This window comes from Hemicordylus capensis, chromosome 2, assembly GCF_027244095.1.
Source record: "Hemicordylus capensis ecotype Gifberg chromosome 2, rHemCap1.1.pri, whole genome shotgun sequence".
Classification (NCBI taxonomy): Eukaryota; Metazoa; Chordata; class Lepidosauria; order Squamata; family Cordylidae; genus Hemicordylus; species Hemicordylus capensis.
The window spans coordinates 229,349,057-229,373,350 of NC_069658.1; the positions used below are offsets into that span (position 1 = coordinate 229,349,057).

General features: G+C 47.1%; 2 protein-coding genes and 1 pseudogene across 2 annotated transcripts in view; all 3 read left to right on the forward strand.

Annotated features, from left to right (window-relative positions):
- LOC128343809 (zinc finger protein 91-like) overlaps window positions 1-23,964 on the forward strand; it is a 53,105-nt gene extending 29,141 nt beyond the window's left edge. The window contains 8 exon segments of the mRNA XM_053293245.1: window positions 3,352-3,462; window positions 3,557-3,611; window positions 6,572-6,804; window positions 8,269-8,398; window positions 9,371-9,453; window positions 10,008-10,013; window positions 16,359-16,434; window positions 16,437-23,964. Coding sequence (XP_053149220.1) covers window positions 3,352-3,462; window positions 3,557-3,611; window positions 6,572-6,804; window positions 8,269-8,398; window positions 9,371-9,453; window positions 10,008-10,013; window positions 16,359-16,434; window positions 16,437-17,554 — 1,812 coding nt within the window. The 3' untranslated portion in view covers window positions 17,555-23,964.
- On the forward strand, window positions 3,451-16,451 carry LOC128341664 (zinc finger protein 534-like). The gene is made up of 5 exons (XM_053288077.1): window positions 3,451-3,611; window positions 6,956-7,479; window positions 9,371-9,453; window positions 10,008-10,134; window positions 16,110-16,451. The coding sequence occupies exons 3-5, from the start codon at window positions 9,379-9,381 to the stop codon at window positions 16,283-16,285; spliced, it is 378 nt and encodes a 125-aa protein (XP_053144052.1). The 5' UTR covers window positions 3,451-3,611; window positions 6,956-7,479; window positions 9,371-9,378; the 3' UTR covers window positions 16,286-16,451.
- LOC128341662 (zinc finger protein 723-like) lies at window positions 18,459-23,964 on the forward strand (annotated as a pseudogene).
- Window positions 23,965-24,294: the final 330 nt, after the last annotated feature.

The window sequence follows — 24,294 nt, forward strand, 5'->3', positions numbered from 1 at the left end:
GAGGCCACCTCCAATTAGATCTACAAGAAAATTAGTGTGAGCATTTAAGCACTAGCTGTACAATATCACCACATTCATAAGGAATGCAGCTTTATCTTGCTTTTAGAATTGTTGACATGTCATGCTGCTAAGGATGCTTAAGCAGTCTATTCATTAAAAATGCAGATTTTTGACCATACGGAAGTCCTTTGCGCAAATGGTCAGGGTGCCAAGAATCATAGAATCGTAGTGGAGCAACATGTTCTTATCCGTTGGTTTACGAAAAAGTTGGGGGGAAAAGGACCTGTCATGTCCTATACCGATGTAGGTGACCAAAAATGCTATTCTGCTTTTGCAAGATTGCAGGCAAGAATCTTTCTCAGCCTTAGTATCTTGGTTCAATAAAAAAAAATCTTGTCCTATTTTAAAAGAAAAATTTTGTCCTATCTTGGAGATGCCGGGGAGGGAGGGAACTTGGAACCTTGATGCTCTTCCCAGAGTGGCTCCATCCCCTGAGGGGAATATCTTACAGAGATCACACATCAAATCTCCCATTCATCTGCAACCAGGGCGGACCATGCTTAGCTAAGGGGACAAGTCATGCTTGCTACCACAAGACCAGCTCTCCTCCTGGGATTCCTCATACCCCAAGGTCATGAGACAGAGAATGCAGCTGGAGCTGTGTCTCCATCAGTGCTATGAGGCCAGGGCTGCCTGTCGAGGTGCTGCAGCCCCAGCAGGGTCCCTAACCTGCCACAGGGCTGCGTGTCATATCAGCAAGCAATGCCAACAATAATAACAAGATAAGCCGCAGCATTCTGCTGTATCCCCCAGAGGATGGGTGGGCAACCTTGGCTGGCCAACGTTTGGTCACATGCCTGTGTTTGGTCATATGCCCTCCAGAGTTTTCTGTCGTTTATGCAAAGCCATGTACTGGGAATCCCTCTTCGAGGGAACACTGCTTTGGACAGCTAGTTCGTCTAGCAGCTTTGTGCTTATGGAACATCCCTCTGCAGGTGCTTCATCAGGATGTCATCCTGTGTGCCTTATTATGTGTTAGGAGAGATTTACGCACCAAAACTTCTGTAATTACTGGTCCAAGTTTTTTTTTTAAATTCATTGTTCTATTTCTATAGCACTTTTCATTAAAATACTTGGCAACAAAATGGTGGACTAAGTATCTAGTACGCATGCGAATGATTCATTGTTCATCTGGTGATCACCCCTTATTTGGTTACATCCTGTTTTCCAAACTGTCAGCAAAGAACAGTGAGAATCCTGTGAGAACCAAGTTTCTTTAGATACAATTTAGTGGAGAGAGATAATGACGTTGATCATGTGAGGCCGTGATGGCCCTCAGCTGGGTTGGGGTTACTTTAAGTCAGACTGAGGTTTTCTAGTAAAATGGAGTTACTTTGGTTTTCTACAACACATCAAGATCATTGTCCAGTACAGACATCTGGCAGCCAGATTAGTCTCTGGGGTAACCCGGAGAGACCATATTATGCCTGTCTTAAAACAGCTGCACTGGCTGCCGATATGTTTCCGGGCGAAATATAAAGTGCTGGTTATTACCTTTAAAGCTCTGAACAGCTGGGGTCCGGGCTACCTTAGAGAGCACGTTCTTTGGTATGATCCCCATATCTCGTTGAGATCATCTGGAGAGATCCGTCTCTAGTTGCCACCTGTACGTCTGGTGGCAACTCGGTACTGGGCCTTTTCTGTAGCTGCTCCTGGCCTACGGAATGCACCCCCGGCAGATATCCACAGTTTAGGCTCACTGTCGACCTTTAAGAGAGCCCTAAAAACCTATTTGTTTGGCCTGGCCTTCCAAGGCTTGTAAAGTGTTGTTGTTTTTAAAAGTATTTTAATTGTTTTTAAATCGTTTTAATCATTGTCAAATTGTTTTTATATTGTTTTTAGCATTGTGTTTGAATTGTGGGTTTTATGTCTTTTTAAAAAGTTGTTGTACATTGCCCAGAACCTCTGGATGGGGTGGTTTATAAATGTAATAGATAATAATAATAATGAAGTTGTACATGCATTCAGGTGTCTGTACAAAAGTATGTGTTTTTCTGTGAGTGACTGCTGCGGGCCCCCTCAGATGTCGATACAACAGTATACTTTCCATCTCTGTGTGTTTAACATGTTTGAATATCTGTGCATGCATACACTGTACACAGACCGTACATGTGTGGAACATAATGTGAATATGGCTAGTGTGATGGTAGATGTGAATCATCCTCAAGTTATGCCCTATTCATGGATGGTTGTATGTGTCTATGTATGCTCTTGTATGAATGACTGTGTGTGTGTTCCCTTTAAAAGTGAACCTGGATCATAAGAAGCTGCCTTATACTGAGTCAGACTATTGGTCCATCTAACTCAGTACTGTCTACACTGACTGGCAGCAGCTTCTCCAAAGTTGAAGGCAAGAGTCTCTCTCAGCACTCTCTTGGAGAGGCCAAGGAGGGAACGTGGAACCTTCTGCATGCAAGCATGAAGATGCTCTTTCCAGAATGTCCCCATCCCCTGAGGGGAATATCTGACAGTGCTCATATGTGTAGTCTCCCATTCAACTGCAAACCAGGGCAGCCCCTGCTTAGCAAAGGGGTCCATTCAGGCTTGCTACTACAAAACTTCCCTCCCCAGTGGACGCCTCGCCCTTTGTGGCTCTCCCTTTTAAACACGAACGTGGCTGCAGCATATCCGCGTTAAGTACATGCTGGTATCAGCTAGAGACCCCTGGCTGGCTGCTCTATCCCTGGCATCTTTTTCACTCTTGCTTGGAAAGTGAGAGCTTGCCGGGAGGAGGAGGGGCTCTCGTCATCTCGCTCACCCTTTCCCAGGAGGAGGAGGAGGGGGCGGCGGCAGCAGCAGCAGCAGCAATAATAATGGGGCTGGCAAGAGCAACCTAGGGAAAGAAAAGTTCTTGGCAGTGCAGTGCTTTCAATGTTTCTAGCTTGCCTGCCTCTGCTCAAATGATAGGAAATGGCTAGCTGATGGCCAGCAGGGGGTGCTCTGGCACTAAAAATGCTTTGCTCGAGGGAAGATAGAGGGCCACGGCTGGCTCTACTGCTGGCTGGGGAAGGAGGGCAGTGTGTGTGCTGCATTCAGCCAAAAGCCCGAGGCGGGTGTCTCTAGTATGCGAGGCAGGCTTGCTTGTGGCCTGTCCAAAGGAGGGAGCCAGCTATAGGGTTTCCCACCCGGAGCTACTAGAACCCCTTGCAACTGGAACCTCTTCCCTGATTTGCATGCTTTGCCGCGAGGGCCCCCCCCCCCCCGCAGGTCACGTGAGATGACCCCGCGCCCGCCCGCCGGCTTCCTCGCTGTATTCCTTCTCTCCCCCCGCCCCGCTTTCCTCTTCTCCAGCCTTTTGCTTCTGCTCCGCTGGGCTCCTGCCCCGCCCTGCCCGGGTCTCAGTGGCTGGCAGGTGGACACGTGGTCGGCATCGCACCTGCGTGCATGCTGGAGCAGGAGGAGGTATCGTGCTGCGCGCACCACTTTCCCGAAAACAGGGAGATCTGGGGTTTGTAGTACCGTCTACCTGGGTGTCTGGATGTCCTGCGCTTGGCAGAGCACCGGCCAGATCCGGTGCAAGGTCTACTACGACTCGGTTCTGAGGCTCCAAGGTGAGAGGCCGCTAGGAGGGGGGAGATGGAGGAGGCAGGAAAGGAAAACTGGTGTCCCCTCCCCCGCCCTGGGGGGCTCAGGGGAAAGCGGGCAGGGCAGCAGGGGGAAGAGGCAGCAAGGCGGCGCTTTGCAGAGGAGTCGGGGCAGAGACTCTGGAGGCCGCTTGGGAGAGGAGAACGTTGGGCCAGGAGGCGGGAGGGAGCTTGCTTGGTCCTGGGTGGGTGGGGGAGACGCTGGAAGACGCTGAACATGGAGAGAGGTGGGTCTGTGGGGGGGTCCCCAGCGTGCTTGAGGGAGGGTGGGAGTGGGGCTGGCGGGGAGGCAGTTGGGGGCTAGTGTTGCCCAGCCCAGTGGACACCCCCAAGCCTGCAAGGGGGATGATTTCCGTCTCTTGCGACAGAGAGGAAGATGCTGAAAGGCACCATCTCAGACTGCACAAGAGGAGGAGGAGGAGGCAGTGGCAAATCCCTCCTGCAATCTACCAAAGAAAACCAAATGGCTCTGTGGTTGCCACAGGAGTTGAAATCAACTTGACGGCACACTTTACCTTCACATTGCACAGAGCAAAGGGTTAGGGTAACAATAAGATGCTGTCCTGGTTCAGGTGATTGATCTTTGGAGGGCATTCTTGCTCATTTCAAATTTCCATTCCTCTGACAACGTATGTAAAATTTTATGCTTGTGTTTGTGTTTTTAAAACTTTTTAAAGCCTTAAAACGCTATTGCAAATATGGCTGCAGCAGGCATGATGGTCAGGAATATAAAAGCACAACAACCCCCTGAAAGCTGAGAGTATTGCAATGCCCATCAACTGTCTTCCGTCTCTAGGAGTGTAGCCCTTATCAGAAATCACATGGAGCATTTGTGCCCCCAGACGGGACCAACCAGCCCAGCTGCCTCATATCCCCCTGGGTCAAAGAAACAACAAGGATATTGAAGGGAGCAGCAAGAACTTCGAGCAGCTGCTTCTTACCTTCAATGACGGCTTTAGGTAGCCCAAAAACCCTGTCAGAACAGCTTATGGTCTGGTGAAGGCCACCCCTAGACTACTAAAACACTTGTAACTGGTTCTGGTCCCAGTTTCCAGAAGGGGTGGAGCATTGTTGGAAGACGGCCTCTTTTGAGTGGGAGGAGGCTTCTTCTCTTGTTGGTGAGGTGGTGTTTCTTTAAGAAACTTTCTTACAAGATGTGTCCGTGAGGGTGTAGTAATTTGGAGGAGGCCCTTGTGATCAAGGTTGGAGACACAGCTCCAGTTGCCTTGTCTCTCTGCACCTTCTGCCCTACTGCCCATTAGGGGTATGAGGAGTTGAGAGAGTGAGGAAGCGTCTTCCTCTCTATCCCCCCTCTCCTTGCCTCTCCCTGCCTCTCCCTCTGCTCTGGCCACCTCTGATTGCTGGTGATGAGGGTCTCTCACTTCCTCCTGCTCCTTGCTCCGCTGCCTTCTCCATGAGACATGTCGCTTCTCTCACTCCCTCTCTCCTCTGCACTATGAGGACAGAAAGCTCAGGGAAACCAGCTTTCCTACCAAGGTATGTGATTTCCCCAAGAAACCTGACTTGCTTTTGAAGATGCTCTTTGCTGGGCTTGCTCTTCTCACACACATTTGCTCTGCTATAATTGGGGTGAACTGTTATGGCCAGCACTCGCCTTTCGGTGGGTGTCCGGGCTGAGATTGGGAAAAGAGCCATTTTGAACGTAGGGAAGGCCAGCGTGGAAATGCTTGACTAACATGCAGAAGGTTGCCGGTTTGAATCCCCGCTGCTACAGTTGAGTATTCCTATATGGACTGCTTGGAACCAGAACCAGAAGTGTTCCATATTTTGGATTTTTCCAGATTTTGGAATATTTGCATAATGAGATATCTTGGGCATGGCATCCAAGTCTAAACACAGAAGGCTACTCTGTGTGTGTGTGTGTGTGTATGGTTTTATTTAAAGTATTTAGATAAACATAAACACTTCCTTTTTTTATTATCACTGTTATCCATAGGGGTATCAGCAAGCCTTTTTGACATTTTCGACATCACCCTGTACCTTTACAAAACAGAGCAGGCACCAACAGATTGCCAAAACGGACGCCAACAGAGCAGGTGCCAAACTGAGCATGCGCTCTTTGCTCTCTCTTGCAAGGCAGGGATGGAGCAGCCTCCTTTGCTGCCCCCTGCAAGGAGAAGGCCAGTTTAAGGGTTAACCTGAGGGAGTCCAGGTTCCTAGAGAGGCGACTGGGAAGAAACATTCTGCACCCAGTGCCTTCCCTTCCAGCCCCTCCCCTGAGAAAGGAGCCTTTGTGTCTTTTCCTGCCTACAGGAGCTGGTGGTTGCCAGTGTAGGTGGGGTGCGTGGGGATCCCAGAGCCGGGGAGGGATGGTTAGGTGGGAGGCAATGGAAGGGAGGAAAGCAGGCAGTGGGCTTGGGACGATGGAACCCCTCGTAGAAATGTCCTGGGTGGGCAATGAGGGGGGTGAGATGTGTGCAGCCTTCTGAAATAAGTAGTTCTGACTGCATGTTTTAAAGAAACAAAATTGGGAATCTGCGAGCAAGTGAGCTGTGGCGTTTTGGGTTTTTTTGTTTTTGTTACGGCATGGTGTCCGCATTCTGGAACATTACGGATTTCGGATGTCCAGATGAGGGATACTCAACCTGTACTATATCGGGCAGCAGTGATATAGGAAGATGCTGAAAGGCATCATCTCAGACTGTGCGGGAGGAGGCAATGGTAAACCCCTCCTGTATACTACCAAAGGAAAGCACAGGGCTCTGTGGGTGCCAGGAACAGTGTTCTCTCTCATTTTTTACAGTTCACAGAATTAGGAGTTAGCTGTAACATTTTTGTTTGGTTTTTCCTGTCTGTCCTTTCCCTCTCAACCTTAACCCCTCCCCTGCTGTTCTGGCTGTTTGTCAATCAAGTCATTCCAAATGTGGGTGCTTGAGAGCTCTGAGGAGTGATTTCTTCCCCCCCAGGCCTGCTATCTGCATGTCCTTCTCTGGGCAGCCAAGGGTGGGGGAGAATGGAGAAGGCGGATTCCCAAGGGGTGATCCAAGTCGCCCTCCTTGTGCCCTCCTTGAAAGGGGAGAGCTTCGAGGATGTGGTGGCTGGAAATGGGAAAAGAGGGTGTGGCTTTAAGGAGCTGAGGTTTGCACTCTGCTCCCCAGGAGGCTCCATTGTGTGGGGAAGCCCAGAGGAGGAGGAGGAAGTGGGGTGGGGAGTTCTCAGGAACAGACCAAAGGGGAGGATCCTGCATTGAAGGCTTTGTTCCGTGGCCCTGATGGGGAGACCACCTGCCTCCCCCACTCTGCCTTTCAAGGTTATCTTGGACTCTTAGCATTTGTCTCCTTCTCATACAGAGAGAAGATCCATGAGGTGGAATCTGGGAGTCAAACACTTTCATCCCTCAACAAGGAAATCCTTTGATTTTTAAATATTGTTGGAGGCTGCCTTGGAGCACGAATGAAAGATGGGGAAGGAAGACCCAGCTAGCTGCGAAGCAGGAGAAGGCCTTGAGGCCAGACAAGTGGGGAGCACTGGGGAATTCGGGGAAAGGGCCAAGCAGAAGATGCTGGTTGAGGACATCAGGAGCTCAGAGGCCCAGCGCCTGCGCTTCAGGCAGTTCTACCACCATGCTGAGGGCCCCCGAGGTGTTTGCAGCTGACTCCACAGCCTTTGCCATCAGTGGCTGAAGCCAGGGAGACTCACAACAGCTCAGATTGTGGACCTGGTGACCCTGGAGCAGTTCTTGAGCATCCTGCCCCCAGAGCTAGAGAGCTGGATCAGAGAGTGTGGAGCAGAGACCAGTTCCCAGGCAGTGGCCCTGGCAGAAGGTTTCCTCCTGAGCCAGGCAGAGGAGGACAAGAGGCAGGAAAAATAGCAGGTGAGAGAGCAGTTTATCTTGGGAGCTGCAAAGGACTCAGAATGTGAGCCAGGAGATCCTCAAAGAAGCCAGATGTGGCATCAAAAAGCAACTTGGGAATCACTCGTGGAGATGATCCACCCACTTCAATCCAATTGTGGGTTTGCGACCTTCTATCTTGGGCATGTGGCAGAACATCTGATTGCATGCAGGATGCCCCCAGTTGAATCCCTGGCATCTCCATGTAGGCCTGGGATAAGCTCCTGCCGGAAACTTTCGAGAAGAAGTCGCTGCCAGTCACAGTAGACAATACTGTGCTAGATTTAGGAAAGGCGGTATATAAATGTATTGCTTGTTCGTTGGATTTATATACTGCCTTTCCTTAAAATAATCTCAAGGTGTTTTACAATATAATTAAAACAATAAATATAATACAAAAGTACAGATAATATAAAAATAAAATCTCTATTTAAAAATCCAAATTAAAAAATCCATAAAACACAAAGCAGCAGCAAAAGCAATACTTTCATTCAGAGGCCTGGGTGAAGAGCCACATATTTACTTCCCCCCCTAAAAACTGTCAAAGAGACAGGGCGGATGTGGGCCGGGAGAAGAAGTCGCTGCCAGTCAGTGTAGCCAAGACTGAGCTAGATTTAACAAAGGCTGTATATACATGGACAAACATACGTACTTTGACCAAGGATCTGACTCGGTATGAGGCAGTTTCCTCTGGGACCTTCCTGTCCCGTTCCCTTTCTAATGCCTTTCTTCCTGCTCCCTGTTGGGAATCTCTCCTTCCGTCTGTCTCAGTTGCAAGGACTGTTGTCGGAAGCGGCCCCTGACTTCCCTGAGGATGAGAAGGCTCCATCAGGCACCAGGCAGAGGCCTCTGTCCAAGGAGATCCCCAAGCAGGAGGGCAGCAGTGGGGCCACCTTGCTGGGTAAGGCGGTATGGGGCAGGTGCCCCCTTATTCCGCCCCCCCCCAGATACCCCCCTGAAGGAGTGAGGCCTTTACCTCCCCTTTGTGCTTTTCTAATGTTTGTATTATACATGTGATTGCTTCCTCCCTGTGTTCTGTATTAAGAGGCTGTGCAGGGGTCAAAAGTTCACAGTCGCTGTTCTGCCGTTTGGTCTGAAAGGGATGTTTACATTTTGGAGGGAAGAGAGGGTTTGATTGGTTTGGCTATAATTTATAAACTGGAGGGAACTTGAGTTGATTTAGGTTGGTTTGTTTAGCAACGTTGGAGGGGGGAAAGAGAATAAAAGGAGTCTTGCCTGCAGCAGAAAGTTAGTTAAAGCCTGAGGAAGCTTTTAAAGGCAGGAATTTTCCCCAGCCCTACCTTCTGCCCGGGATTGAACCTGGGACCTTTTGCATGAAAGCACTCAGTGCCCCACTGAGCCGTGACCCCATATCCTAAGGGGAATCTCTTATGGCAGAGAGGGCTCCCATGTGTTCACCCATACAAATTCAAATAAAAATGAACACTGCTCAGCGAAGAGGACAATTCATGCTTATTAATGCAAGACTAGCTCTCCATCCCAATTTTTTTTTTCTTGGAAAAATCATCTCGAGTGGGCATTTTTGCAACACTTCCCCCATTCCTTTTATAATACCTTGCCCATTTCCCTGTCTGATAGATTTGACAGAAGGAGAGCACCTGAAATCCTTGCCTTGCTTTTATGTTCACCTGAGTCTTTGGGGGGTGGGGATGAATGCAGTCCCTTTTCTCCAGCCTCTTCCACAGTTTAAATAGACAATATATTGTGTTATGACAAGTCATCAACCTGAAGTGTCCCAAACTGCATTTTGAATTCAGCACAAAGCCAACATGAGAATTTTTAACTCTAGGCTTGATTCTCCCTCTCTCTTTTTTTCTCATACATCCTCCCGTCACTTTTGTGTCCTTGGCAGGTGCTGGAATGACGCTACTGATGCATTCTCAGCCCTCCCTTCTGCCTGGTGGGATGGAAGATGCTTCAAGACCACCGAAGAAGGTAGGGGAGGGCTTGTTGGGAATGGAGAATGTGGGGCAGACAGACAAGCCCTATTCCTTGGACACCCCTCTGGGGCTGCAAGTGGCCCTCTTTCCTTTGGCTTCTGTCCAAGCTGCTGACTAGAAAGCCTTGAATCTTGTGAAGGTTGGAATCTGGCTAACCAGACAGGGAGGTGCCTTTGAAAGGGTTGGCTTTCAAGTATTGAACAGGGCGTGGGCGGGGAGTAAGTGTGCCTCTTCATCTCATGAGAGCATCTTTTCCAGGGGTGGTTGCTGGTATCGCCACTGTTTGGTTTTAGTCGCACCCTCTTTGTGACAGGACACCATTCCCCCCCCCCACTTATTTTTCTATTTAAACAAGAGCAATAGCTATTTATATTTATAGACCCGCTTTGTAACAAAAATAGCTATTGCTCTTGTTTAAATAGATGACCCTGCAGGGAACATTCCCTGCCCTTCTCACAGCACCTTTCCTGAACGACTCTTGTGGATTCTGCTTCAAGGAAGGAACCATTATGTCTTCTGCGAGAGTGAACATGTTTCCTTCTCTTCCAGGGCCAGGTGAGCTTTGAGGAGGTGGCTGTGCATTTCACGGAAGAAGAGTGGGCTCTGCTGGATCTGGACGAGAGAACCCTGCACAGGGAAGTCATGCAGGAGAAAAGGAGGAATGTGGCCTCTCTGGGTAAGGCTCCTTGAAAGGGAAGAGTAAAAAGCTTGGTTCAGACATGATGTTGTACAGCAGTCTGTACACTCATACATGTGTTTGTGTGAATGACCTGCATTCATGTTAAAAGTGAACCTGGCAGAGGCGTAACTAGGGAAAACAGCGCCCGGGGCAAGCACTGAAATTGCGCCCCCCCCCCCGCCGCCCCCCCAGCATACATCTGACTGACACACGTTTTAGAAAACTTTTATTTTAAAAATTTTAAAAATTACAAAAATTACCAAAAATTTCAAAATGCGATAAATAACCAAAAATGCGATAAATAACTCATTTTTTAAAAAGAACAAACTAGGATTTGTAAAGGAATTTAAAAACCTAACTAATTAACATCTGACGCATCATTTACTGCTTTTTTTCTGCATAGGCTTTATTTAAAGATATTATTTTACAAATTAAGGAGATTATATATCTCTCATATATATCTCATGCCAACCTTTAGTTAAAGAAATTAGACCATGCTTTAGCATCATGGGCATGTGGGAACCAATCTGGCAAGGTACTAAAAAGCCCCTGTGAGGTACAAGCATCCTCACTCCTACATAATATACAAGGTACAAATTGTCTTGATGACTAAAAGGTGTTACTCAGCTTCTTATTGGTTTGTTGGTTTTAGTTGTTTGGGGGCAAAAAACCCCCACCCTCTCCTATGTGAATGTATTATTTGTACATTTATCTGTCTAGATAAACTATTTGTATAAGCAATATACAGAAAGACATTCTCTCCTGGCAAAGCAGAAATGTGGCAACATTTTCTCCTTACACAACCTAGTGTTTTAATGTATCATTGAGAAAAACACACACACATGAAACCAACACATGCACAAATTATATTGTTCCCACTGTAGTTTGAACCCAGATTATCCTTGTTATCTCTCTCTCCCATCCTGCAAAAAATAGGTATGACACCTCTAATCACAACACTGTCATAATTTCAAGTATGTTTGTGATGCTAACATAAGCCAAATGGTGAGCAAAATTAGGTAACTTTAAAAAAGAAAAAAAGAAATCCAGCTCCTTAAAATATTGGGACTCAGCTCTCTATGTTGGAGCTGTAATAAGCACTTTTATCAATTTGAAAAACTTAAGAAAAAGCAGGTGAAATGTGCTTTTCAGAAGGGGCCTTGCAGGATGGAATCCATGAAATGCCTGGTGGTAGATTAGCAAGACACATGAACATATGAGATACAAAAAGCATGTGGCTCCATGTAAATTTGTTTACAAGCAATGAAATTAATTTTACAACTTGTCAGACTGTCAAGGTTATAGAAACCCAAAAAAAGGCTCTCAATTTTTAATGTAATAGTTGTATGGCTGTATTGCACGTATCCTCCACTTAACTTCGTAGAGCATTTATTGAACAAATGACAGATCCACATTTGCATGTGTACAGACTCATCCTCTATCCACACATCTTCGAATGCAGCCTACAAAACTGTATCTTTGCAGACCTGCATTACAGACAATGAAATGCACATATTTGCCTTTCAACACCTAACTAGAACAGAACACTTGACAACCTGCTTGCAATTGTTCTCCCAGTACTCAAGCTCTACCACAAATTCTCTCTACAATTTCAGCCCTGCCTTACCCATGTTCTCATGTCAAGCTATCTATAATCAGTTCTTAACAGAAATGCGGGAAAAGTATAATTGGGATTTGAGATTTGCAGCCCGATCCTGTGCATGTTTATTTAACCCACAGAATCCAGTGGGACTTTCCCCCCATTTGCAATTATGCATTGGTGAGTCCAGACTGAAGTGGCAGTCCTGTGCACACTTTATTTGAAAGAAGCACCACTGAATTCTGTGGGAGTTGCCTCAGTGCAATAGGATTGTGCCTTTAGAGAAGTTCAGCCTAGGGAAGTATAGGAGCTCCTCTATTTCAGAAGGCTGACTTACAATGAAGAATGCCTCAAAACACTTTCCCTAAATGGCTTTATGTTTGCATAACAAGCAGCATCTACTGATTTAATGCCTTGCTGGTGGATCAGCTACTCGAAAGATTTCTCTGGCTTCCTTCCTTCGCCGAATCGCCGCCACTCCCCTCCCCTCCCCGTCCCTCGCAGCAGGCTCTTCAATGAGTGAGAAGCGTTCTTCTTCAGAAGGGAGATAAAGGGGAGACTGGGAGGAAGATGACGAGGCAGCAAAACCAGAAGTCAGCACGGGGCCCTTTTTCTTGGAGTGGGGGAGGGAAAGAGTGAGAGAAAGAGAAGGCAGGCAGTGCAAGGCAACAGAAGGCGGCGCGCCCCAAAGTGCATCGGAGGAATCAAATCCGGCCCACCACCGGCCAGCCAGGTGCAATGTCAAGCCCGCCCCCGCCCGCCCAACCAAGTTCACTGTACATCAATCACACACCTTGTCCTGGTTGGTGCTTTATGTTGCTGTTGCCGGCCGTTAACTGAAGTGAATCCCCCTAGTGCCTCAGGCAGCAGCAGAAACGCTCGTCCTCCGAGTCCGACTCCCTGCCTCGTCGCACGTGCTGCAGACGGCGAGCTGGGAGAAGGACACACACCAGCACCATGCATGCGTGACTGGTGGCGGGGCGGGGACTGGGAGTGCGCAGTACTTGCTGTTCGGTTCCACAGCTTATGTTGTGACGAAGATTGAGTCGACTGCGTCTGCTCTGCAGTGCAAACTTTAGGCACCCGCCGCGCCAGAGCCGAGCAATGGAGTGGCGGCAAGACTGGGGGAGAGGGCGCCACGCCACCACCACGCGGACCCAAGCGGCTCGGACTGCTCTGCTGGGCTTAAAAAAACAAACAAACAAAAAACCCGGGAAAGCCAGGGGATCGGTGGGGCACTTTTTGGCGCCCCCCCCCGTGACCAACCAGGGTGGCGCCTGGGGCACGTGCCCCGCCTGCCCACCCCATCGTTACGCCTCTGGAACCTGGGTACGGGCCCCTCAATTGCATAGTATCGATTGGAAAGGTACTGATGTACCTGTGTTCAAAACACCATGTAAATCTAGCGAGAGAGAGATTGAGCTGGTCTGCTTAGCTGGTAAGAGTATGGTACAGATCTTGCCAAGGCATTGGGTTAGTGGTATCCTTGTTTGAGTTAAACTAGCAGCTGGAAGATTCACTCTCAAATGACCCTCAGCAATGAAGCTCCTTGGGTGACTCTGAACCAGTGACCTCTCAATCTCACCTACCTCATAGGGTTGTTGTGAGGGGAGAAAGGGTGGGATATAAATGCTATAAATAAATAAATAAATATATAAATAAAACTCAACCCTGAGGATGCTCTGTCGGACAACCCCGAAGATATAACGCTGCCTTATGTGGAGTTACACCCTTCAGCTACCTCAGTCAGTAGTCTCTGCACTGACTGGCAGCAGCTCTTCAGGGTTTGGAAGAGGGTTTTCCCAGTCCTACCTGGAGATGCTGCCAGAGACTGAAACAGGGGACTTGTGATTTGAAGCAGATGCTCGGCCACTGAGCTCAGGAGACTGGCAATCTGGAGGGAGAGAGATTTCAGCCTTCCAGAGCATCTTGGGAGAGGGAGATCCAACATCTGTGCAAAGACTGGTCCTGCAGAAGGTTCCTCCTCTCAGCTACGTAATGGGACTCTCGCCAGGACAGGAGATTGCCAGCTAAGCCCTGTGAGTTTCCTGCAACCCATCCCATCCCCCCTCCACCTTTTTTGTAAAGGCAAGTTTTTATGCAATTATTTTTCAATATACAGTTGTTTTTCTCTTCTATGAAGACCCTATGTAATGCTACCAAACCTCACCTATAGTCCAGACTAGACACGGATACTCTTCTGGTTCTGACGGGGTGTTTGTTTCAAGAAAACAGGCTGTAATTGAGATCAAACAAGTTCCCAGCAGCTTTGCCACCCTTTCTTGAAAGAATCTCATCTTTCAGACAAAATAATCAAGAGGGAGCTTCTGTGTTCCTAGATTCTGGGAAAGCATTTGATCAAGTTGATCCACTACACTTGTTTCAGACATTCGAAGCATTTGGACTTGCAGGGAATTTCACTAATTTGATAAAGCTTATGTATGAAAAAACATTTAATTGGATCTTGGCAATGGTATATTGTCAAATGAATTTCATTTGGAAAGAGGAATAAGTCAAGGTTGCTCATGTTGGAAAAAGTTTACCCCTAGAGGCTCTTTAGTAAGCAGGGGCCACACCATCTTGTCAGATTCAAAGCTTTATTGATCACGACATGCCGGGCTATCAATCATGAAGTGAGAGAGTCCCGATTATGTGCAGATACCAAATATATAAGCAGAAGTCTTATTAATTATGCAAATAATAGGATCCAAACAATAAGATGGTAGCAATAAGCAATAATAAGCAATAATAATTATAATGATAATAGAAATAATAATAATTAATAAGCAATAAGATGGTAGCTACCATATTGCTGGGCAGCCCTCAAGGTCAGAATCTGGGCTTCTTGCCTGGCTTCCCCCTTCTCCTTTTGCCCCCTCCTGATTCCATCTGCCTCCCTCACCCCTGGACTGGTGGAGATGTCGTGGTGCCTTGCAGGACCGAGGCCTAGCCCAAGGTGACTTGGCAGTCCCTCGCCACCCACCCCCGTTCCACCAGCTGGGCTTTTTGCCCAGGACTTATAAAGAAGGAAGCTTTCAGTGGCAGTGGGCCCACCACCAAAGGGGTGACATCAAAGGGGGTCGCCTCTTTGGGGGAGCCACTTTCGGGGAGGAATGATGGCGAGGGAATATATGTTCCGTGCTCTTACCAAGTAAGCAAACCAGCTCGATCTCTCTCTCACTAGATCTCCATTCACACAAAGTCATTCACATGATGTGTTGAACACAGACTGGGAATCCTGTTTGTGTACCGATCACCCTGCTGCCCAACTGACTCCCTAAATGAGCTCTCTGAGCTAGTCGCGGAGTTGGTGTTGGAGTGTCGCAGGCTTTTGGTCCTGGGGGACTTCAATATCCACTTTGGGGGCTGGCTTGTCTGGTGCGGCTCAGGAGTTCATAGCGGACATTACATCTATGGGCCTATTCCAACTAGTATCTGAATCAAGTAAGGTTGCCGGCCAATGCTTGATTTGGTCTTTTACTCTGATCAGGGGGGTGTTCCGTGGGTGGGGGATCCGGTGGTTTCCCCATTGTCTTGGATGGACCACTACATGGTTAAGGTTGTTATCACAGCCACAATCCACTCCTGCAGGGGTGATGGACCAATTAGGATGGTCTGCACAAAAAGGCTGCTGGACCCAGTAGGGTTCCAAAAGACCTTGGAGGGTTTCAAAGTTGGTGCTGCATGTGATTCTGTCGAAGCCCTGGTGGGAACCTGAAATAAGGAACTTGCCAGAGCAGTAGACATGATTGCTCCTAAGTGTCCCTCTAGACCCACTTCAAAATCAGCACCTTGGTATACCATAATAATAAGAAGAAATCTGGGCTCTGCTGATTTGGAGTTGTTACATATATACAAAAATAATGAGGATTATTTTATGGTTTTCTGTTTGATTATATTTGCTGGGGTTCACCTGATGAAAACCAGAGTCTCACCAAACAAGGTGTCCTCAGAACGAGTGTTGAAATACCCTGAGATAACTAGCATGGGGGACTTCAATACTGCCCTTTGGCTACCTCTGTCAACCCAGGGAGGGAGACGGTAAGGCACCAGGTGTGCAAGGTATGCAATTATGAAGTACAGACATGGCAAACTGAGAGATTTCCCAGTGGGGTACCCAGTGAACAAGATGAAAACCTGATTGTGACACCCACCAACCCACCCACCCATTGATCCTGTGTTGCGGCTGGCTTGAGAATCTGGAGGGTGACAGCTAGGCCTCTGCCTGCCACATCCACACATGTCTTGGTAACGCAGAACTGTCTGGCTTTCTTCTTTTTCCCTCAAAAGGACACATTAAGTGTGGGTTGATCAGTGACTGGAGGATCCATTTCTGTCCCAAGCCCTGACCAATTTTCTCCCTACTTTCCAGCAGATGATAGTGGGAAGATGAATACGGAGGGAATTTGCAATGGAGGAATGTTGGTTGATGTCAGCTGGAAAAAGAGAGGGAAACAGAGGATGGACACTGAAGCAAAAGAGAAGAACAGGAATGGTTCTTCTGTTTCTCATCATGGAGAAATCTATGAACCAAATTTTCAATCTTAGTGGGAAAAGCACATAGGAGAGAAACCATATAAATGCTTGAAGTGTGGAAAGAGCTTCAGTGAGTGGAAGTCTTACTAGGCATCAAAGAACCCATACTGGAGAGAAGCCATATAAATGCTTTGAGTACAGGAAGAGCTTCATTCGGAGCAAAAAGCTACTAGCCATCAAAGGACGCATACTGGAAAGAAAACATATACATGCTTAGAGTGTGGAAAGAGATTCAGCAAAAGTGCACACCTCACTTCCCATCAAAGAACCCATACTGGAGAGAAACCATATAAATGCTTGGAGTGTGGAAAGAGCCTCAGTCAGAGCGGACATCTTACTTTCCATCAAAGAACCCATACTGGAGAGAAACCATATAAATGCTTTGAGTGTGGAAAGAGCTTCAGTCAGAGTGGAAATCTTACTATCCATCAAAGAACCCATACTGGAGAGAAGCCATATAAATGCTTTGAATGTGGAAAGAGCTTCAGTGAGAGCAGAAGTCTTACTAGCCATCAAAGAACCCATACTGGAGAGAAACCATATAATTGCTTGGAGTGTGGAAAGAGCTTCAGTCAGAGCGGAAGTCTTACTAGCCAGCAAAGAACCCATACTGGAGTGAAATCATATAAATGCTTGAACTGTGGAATAAGCTTCAATACTCGTGGAAACCTTACTAGCCGTACAGGAACCCATACTGGAGAGAAACAATATAAATGCTTAGAGTGTGGAAAGAGCTTCAATGACAGTGGAAGTCTTACTAGTCATCAAAGAACCCATACGGGAGAGAAACCATATAAATGCTTGAAGTGTGCAAAGAGATTCAGTATGAGCGGACATCTTACTTGCCATCAAAGAACCCATACTGGAGAGAAGCCATATAAATGCTTGGAGTGTGGAAAGAGCTTCAGTCAGAGTGGAAACCTTACTAGCCATCAAAGAACCCATACGGGAGAGAAACCATATAAATGCTTTGAGTGTGGAAAGAGCCTCAGTCAGAGCGGACATCTTACTTGCTATCAAAGAACCCATACTGGAGAGAAACCATATCAGTGCTTGGAGTGTGGAAAGAGCTTCAGTGAGAGCGGAAAACTTACTAGACATCAAAGAAACCATACTGGAGAGAAACCATATAAATGCTTGGAGTGTGGAAAGAGCTTCAGTGAGAGCGGAACACTTACTAGCCATCAAAGAACCCATACTGGAGAGAAACCCTATAAATGATTGGACTGTGGAAAGAGCTTCAGTCAGAGCGGAATACTTATTAACCATCAGGATGCTTGAGGTACAACTGTTGAATAGGGTATATCCTTGGCATATTATTAAGAGAGCGAGACAACGTGCAGACAGTATCACAGTATGCAGAAAAGACATTTATTTCAGATTAAAGAAAAGTCTACACAACGCAGGATCACTGTGAGGTGTCGTGTGTGTATTGCTTTAAGTAATAAGTGAGAGTCACTGTATTTGCAGTAAGTGGTGACTGGCAACATGTGAGGCCAATTAACAGGTGTTGAGTACTGACCTGAAGTGATTGGCCAAAGCCAGCATAAGAACGAGGCTCAAGGAAGAGCTAACTGTCCACAGTTTTAAAGGCTGCACCACTGTGGTCCACCCGGCTGCCATGTCTATGCTATATCCTTGTGCCTAATGTATATGTATGCCTACGTGTAAAAGGAGTTACTGAGCTGCTATATCATGTAAGTTTTCCTCTACTTCAATATAATCTTCAGTTTGAACTATACCTGTGTCAGAGTGTTCTTACTCAGCCGAGCGGGGTACAAGTGATTAACTCTGCAATAGAGGCGCAGCACCAACAGGAGAGAAGCCATATAAATGCTTGGAGTGTGGAAAGAGCTTCAGCCAGATTGGACAACTTACTAGCCATCAAAGAACCCATACTGGAGAGAAGCTATATAAATGCTTGGACTGTGGAATGAGCTTCAATACTATTGGAAACCTTACTAGCCATCAAAGAACCCATACTGGAGAGAAACCATATAAATTCTTCGAGTGTGGAAAGAGTTTCAGTATGAGCGGACATCTTACTAGGCATCAAAGAACCCATACTGGAGAGAATCCATAGAAATGATTGGAGTGTGGAAAGAGCTTCAGTCAGAGCGGAAGTCTTACTAGCCATCAAAGAAACCATACTGTAGTGAAACCATATAAATGCTTGGACTGTGGAATGAGCTTCAATACTATTGGAAACCTTACTAGCCATCAAAGAACCCATACTGGAGAGAAACCATATAAATTCTTCGAGTGTGGAAAGAGTTTCAGTATGAGCGGACATCTTACTAGGCATCAAAGAACCCATACTGGAGAGAATCCATAGAAATGATTGGAGTGTGGAAAGAGCTTCAGTCAGAGCGGAAGTCTTACTAGCCATCAAAGAAACCATACTGGAGAGAAGCCATATAAATGCTTGGAGTGTGGAAAGAGCTTCAGTCAGAGCGGAAGTCTTACTAGCCATCAAAGAACCCATACTGGAGAGAAACCATATAAATGCTTGGAGTGTGGAAAGAGCTTCAGTCAGAGCGGAAGTCTTACTAGCCATCAAAGAACCCATACTGGAGAGAAACTATATAAATGCCTGGAATCTATCAGTCAGCTTCACCTACCTCACAAGGTTGTTTTGATTATGGAATGGAATGCAGAATCCTCTGTCTCAGTGGTGCACAAACTGTGTTCTTCAGATATGACTGAACATCAACTCGCATCATCCAAAGCCATAATATATCGAATTGCTGAACTATTCAATAGTTCATCAGCATCTGGAGGACCACATGTTAGGAGCCCCTGCTCTATCTCCTTCTGGACAAGGGTATATAATTATTTGTAGTAGTTTTTCTAGTGGTTCTTTGAGTGGAATGAAAATGAAATAAATAAATCAAGTCCATTTCTCTTCTTTCCACCTACCAGGTGGAAACCCAAAAGGTCGTGAGCCTTGATTAGTTATTCTAGATTGAGACTTTCATCCCACTTCTGATCACACTTAGATGTTTTGAAGTGCGAGGCAGGCCCAAATCTGCTTGGGTTTTGGCTGATCAGACAGGAACCAGTGGTTGCTGAGCAGTGTGTGCTCTCCATGGACGTGCCAAGTCCATGACCAAGATTTTCCTGCATTCTGTAAACAAGATTTGAAGCTGGGAGGATTTCAATAAAGTGGAGTGGGAACTGGATTGGGTCATTTCACACTGCACGCCCATTGGGAGTGTGCACTTTGCACTTTGAACCAGCAACCTCTTGCTCCCTAGGCAAGTTACTTCCCTGCTGTGCCATTAGGTGGCTCTGGGGCAGGGACCCCTTTGTTCTGCTGCCTTATCTGACTCACTCACAGGCCGCGCTGAACCTTTGAAAGACCCATTTTAATCCCCTGTCTATTCCTCTCTGCCTTTTCTTTCCTGGCTGTATCAGTTTGCAAGGCTTTATGCCCAAACCCACATGAAATGGGGGTCAGGGGGTCAGGTGCAGGCCACAGAGAAGGAGGACGGCCTTTCCCCTCTCTTTGTGTCTGGATGATGAGCAGGACCAGCTGTAAGGCTGGCTCCAGAGTGGGGGGCAAGGAGGCCAGTGTAAGACAAAGCAGAGGGCATTTGATTGTATGGCTCGGTTGACCAGTTTGCTTGACATTGTTTTCAGGAACACCAGGTGCTTTTCAACCTGTCTGATGCAAGCTGCTGTTTCAAGACACGTTCCAGACATGTTTCCAAACCCTCCTACAGTCCCCAATTTAGTTTGGAGGTGCTTTTCAAATGTCAAATTGTGTTCTTTCAGTTTAAAATGTCAAACTACGTTCTTTCAAGTGTCATGACAGACCACTTCCCTAATTTCGTTTGGGTTGCTTCCCCAGTTTAGCTTAGATTTTATTTTATTGATTTATTTATCAGATTTGTACACCGCCCCAAACCTTCGTCTCTGGGCGCTTTGCAATAACATAAAACCAGTTAAAAACATATACAGAAACTTAAAAACAATTTAACAATTTTAAAATAACCAGAAATTAAAACCCCAAAATATTAGGAAGCTGAGAAATCTTGGGCGAAAAGATGGGTTTTCAGGTGTTTTTTGAAAATTGCCAGAGATGGGGAGGATTGTATCTCAGCAGGGAGTGCATTCCACAATCTTGAGTCAGCGAACGGGAAGGCCCGTCTCTGTGTATCCACCAAATGAGTTGGCGGTAACTAGAGACGGACCTCCTCAGATGACCTCAAGGGGCGGTGGGGCTTGTAATGAAGAAGACGCTCTCTTAAATACCCAGGGCCTAGGCCTAGGCCGGGCTTTGTAAGTTATAACTAACACTTTGTATTTTGTCCGGAAACCTATTGGCAGCCAGTGTAATTCCATCAGTAAAGGAGTAACATGGGTTCTCTGAGATGATCCAGAGACCAACTTGGCTGCCGCGTTCTGAACCAACTGAAGTTTCCGGACTATGTACAAAGGCAGCCCCACGTAGAGCGCATTACAAAAATCAAGTCTGGAGGTTACCAACAGATGTACCACTGTTTTGAGGTCGTTGATCTCAAGAAACGGGCGCAGCTGGCGTATCAGCCGGAGCTGATAGAAAGCACCCCTGGCCAGAGCCTCAACCTGAGAAACCAGGGAGAGGTGTGGATCCAGAAGTACTCCCAGACCACGAACCTGTTCCTTTTGGGGAAGTGTGACCCCATCTAGAACAGGCAGATCAAAATCGTCTCTAGCGTTCTGACCCCACAAAATAAGTACCTCCGTCTGATCTGGATTGAACTTCAGTTTATTCTCCCTCATCCAGCCCATTACTGCTTCTAGGCAGGCATTTAGGGAGGATATGCCAGCTCCTGAAGAAGTTGACATGGAGAAGTAGATCTGGGTGTCATCAGCGTACTGGTAACAGCCAGCTCCAAATCCCCTGATGATCTCTCCCGGCGGTTTCATGTAGATGTTAAAAAGCATTGGAGAAAGTACGGAGGCTTGAGGGACACCATACTTAAGCTCAGATTTTGAAGAGCAACGGTCTCCAATCGACACCATCTGGAATCTATCTGAGAGGTACAAGCGGAACCACTGTAAAACAGTGCCTCCCACCCCCAACACCCTCAGACGTTCCAGAAGGATACTATGGTCGATAGTATCGAAAGCTGCCAAGAGATCCAAGAGGACCAACAGAGTCACACTTCCTCTGTCAATTGCCAATTGGAGATCATCCATCAGGCCCACCAAGGCAGTCTCCACCCCATTGCCTGCCCAAAAACCAGTTTGAAATGGGTCTAGATAATCAGTTTCCTCCAAGATCGCCTGGAGCTGAGAGGCCACCACCCTCTCATTTACCTTGCCCAGCCATGGGAGATTGGAAACAGGCCTATAATTGCTCAACTCTGAGGGATCTAATGCAGGCTTCTTTAGAAGAGGTCTAATGATTGCCTCCTTAAGACAAGGAGGCATCCTCCCCTCCCTTGGAGAAGCATTTATGATTTCCACCAGGGTGTCTACAACAATCTCCTTACTAGATCAAATAAGACATGTTGGATAAGGGTCAAGAGAATAAGTGGTAGGCCTCACCGCTCCAAGCAGCTTGTCCAAATCCTCAGGAGTCACAAACCGAAACTGATCCAGTCGAATCACATAAGAGGAGTCGTTGGCCACCTCCAGTTCAGACATGAAATTAATTGTGAAGTCTCCATCTAGGTTGGAGAGATTTTATATGTGAAAAACTCTTTAAACACATCACAGTGGGTAACTGATGACTCTAAATTCTGGTTGGGGGGGTCAGATATTAGTCCCATCACAACCCTGAACAACTCTGCTGGATGTGAACTCGCAGAGGTAATACGGGTAGAAAAGAACCGCCTCTTTGCCGTATGTATTGCTTGAGCATACATCTTTAAATATGCTCTATGTCACAATCTGTGAGATTTGAGTCTTCCTCCATTTGTGCTCCAGTAACCTACCTTGCCGCTTCAGCCCCTGTAGGTCTTCTGTATACCAAGGAGCCAAATTTGAAGCGGGTCGGAGGGGACGCTTGGGAGCAATCGTGTCTACTGCCCTGGTGAGCAAGTTGTTCCAATTCTCAACCAGGGCATCAACAGGGTCACTGGCAAAGCCAACGTTGAATCCCTCCAAGGCTTCTTGGAATCTTACTGGATCCAATAACCTCTTGGGGCGGAACATTCTAATGGGCACCTCGCCCCCTGCGGAGGTGGGAAGTGGTTGTAAGTCCAACCTTAACCAGATGGTGGTCCATCCATGACAATGGGGAAATCACAGGAGTCCCCACCCACGGAACACCACCCTGATCAGCGTAAAAGACCAAATCAAGCGTGTGACCTGCAATATGCGTTGGTCCCGAGACCACTTGGGATAGGCCCATAGTTGTCATGGCCGCTATGAACTCCTGAGCTACCCCAGACAGGTTGGTCCCGAAATGAACATAGTAGTCCTCCAGCACCAAAAGTCTGGGAGACTCCAACGTGAGTTCCACGACCAGGTCTGTGAGCTCAGTAAGGGATTCCGCTGGGCAGCAGGGTGATCGGTACACCAACAGAAGTCCCAATCTATCCCTGGTCCCCAAACTCAAGTACACACATTCAATATGGTCCGACACCCTAACAGGGACCCTGGTAGGGGAAATGTTATCCTTCTAGACCACAGCCACTCCACCTCCCCGCCCACGTCCCCTCACCTGCTCCTCTGCAGAATATTCTGGAGGGAGAAGCTGGGGCCAAACTGGACCATTAGCCTCCCCCAACCAAGTCTCGGTAATACATACCAGGTCGGCCCCTTCATCCATGATCAAATCATGGATGAGTTCAGATTTATTTTGGACTGACCTGGCATTACAGAGGAGCAGAGAAAGGCTATGTGGGTTGTTGGCAGTGCTCCCCGAAGTCAAAGAGCTGGCAGGGCAGCCGGAAGGGGAGACAGCTATTAAGTTTCTGACTACCCTTCCCCTGGAACGGTCGCTGACCTGCCAATGTTACTACTTCTATTCCCCACCACCACCGGGATAGCTGCCCCATAGCCAACAAAGGCGCCCCCTGTCCCCCCATCTCCAGATGAACCCAAACACATTACAGCAACTTCAACCCAAGTCTAAAACAGCTTAAAACTAATTAAACAGAAGTCCTCTAGCCCTTATCCTCGTTCTCCCCCGAAGTGGCGACCCCCTTTGGTGATATTAGAATAGAACATGTTCAAACCACAATGTTTGCATGTGTTTCGATCAAAACCTATGATGCAGATTCTGAAAGTTTCATTTATGCACATTTAAGAATTGACCAATGGATTTATATGTCAAAAGGGGTGACAAATTGAATTATAGGATATCAGTGGTCTGGATTCTTCTGACCAATGATTATTAGGAAGAGCGAGGAGCAAGGTTGTGTGGGTGAATCCACAATTGTACTTAAGAGATGATGTGTTAAAGGGTTAACTAAGGAAGGGAAGGAGAGCGAGAGATAGAGAAGGAGAAAAGACTCGAGGCAAGAAGGGAAAAGAGGAAGTCAAGAGGCCCAAACAGAGAGGCAACCACAAGTGCAACTGCAAGAAACAGGAAGAGGTATTATAAATATATCTCTAACCATTAACTTTTAATTTCTAACCGAAAGAGGCTGATAAATGTTTAAGGTGTACTGATTGAACGCAGAACTGTCTCTTGCTTCTATCTACTGAGGACTGTCAAGAATTGGGTGAGAATAAATGCTGTTAACTTTTAATCCCTTGTCTGTATGCTTTCATGAGTCGAGGGCAGGGATTCTCAAACTTGGGTCCTCAGGTGTTATTGGACTTCAACTCCCATAATCCCCAGCCTCAGTGGCCTTTGGTTGGGGATTATGGGAGTTGAAGTCCAATAATACCTGAGGACCCAAGTTTGAGAATCACTGGTCTAGGGGGAACAAAACAAGCAGGACATCAGGCAAAGAACCGGGACTTCTGAGGACTTCTGAGTTTTCCATTCCCCATATGTGAAGGGAGAATTCTAATTTCTTACACCAAGCATCCCTCAAAAAGGTAGCCACCACCCCAGCTGCTGCCCATTTCCCTTT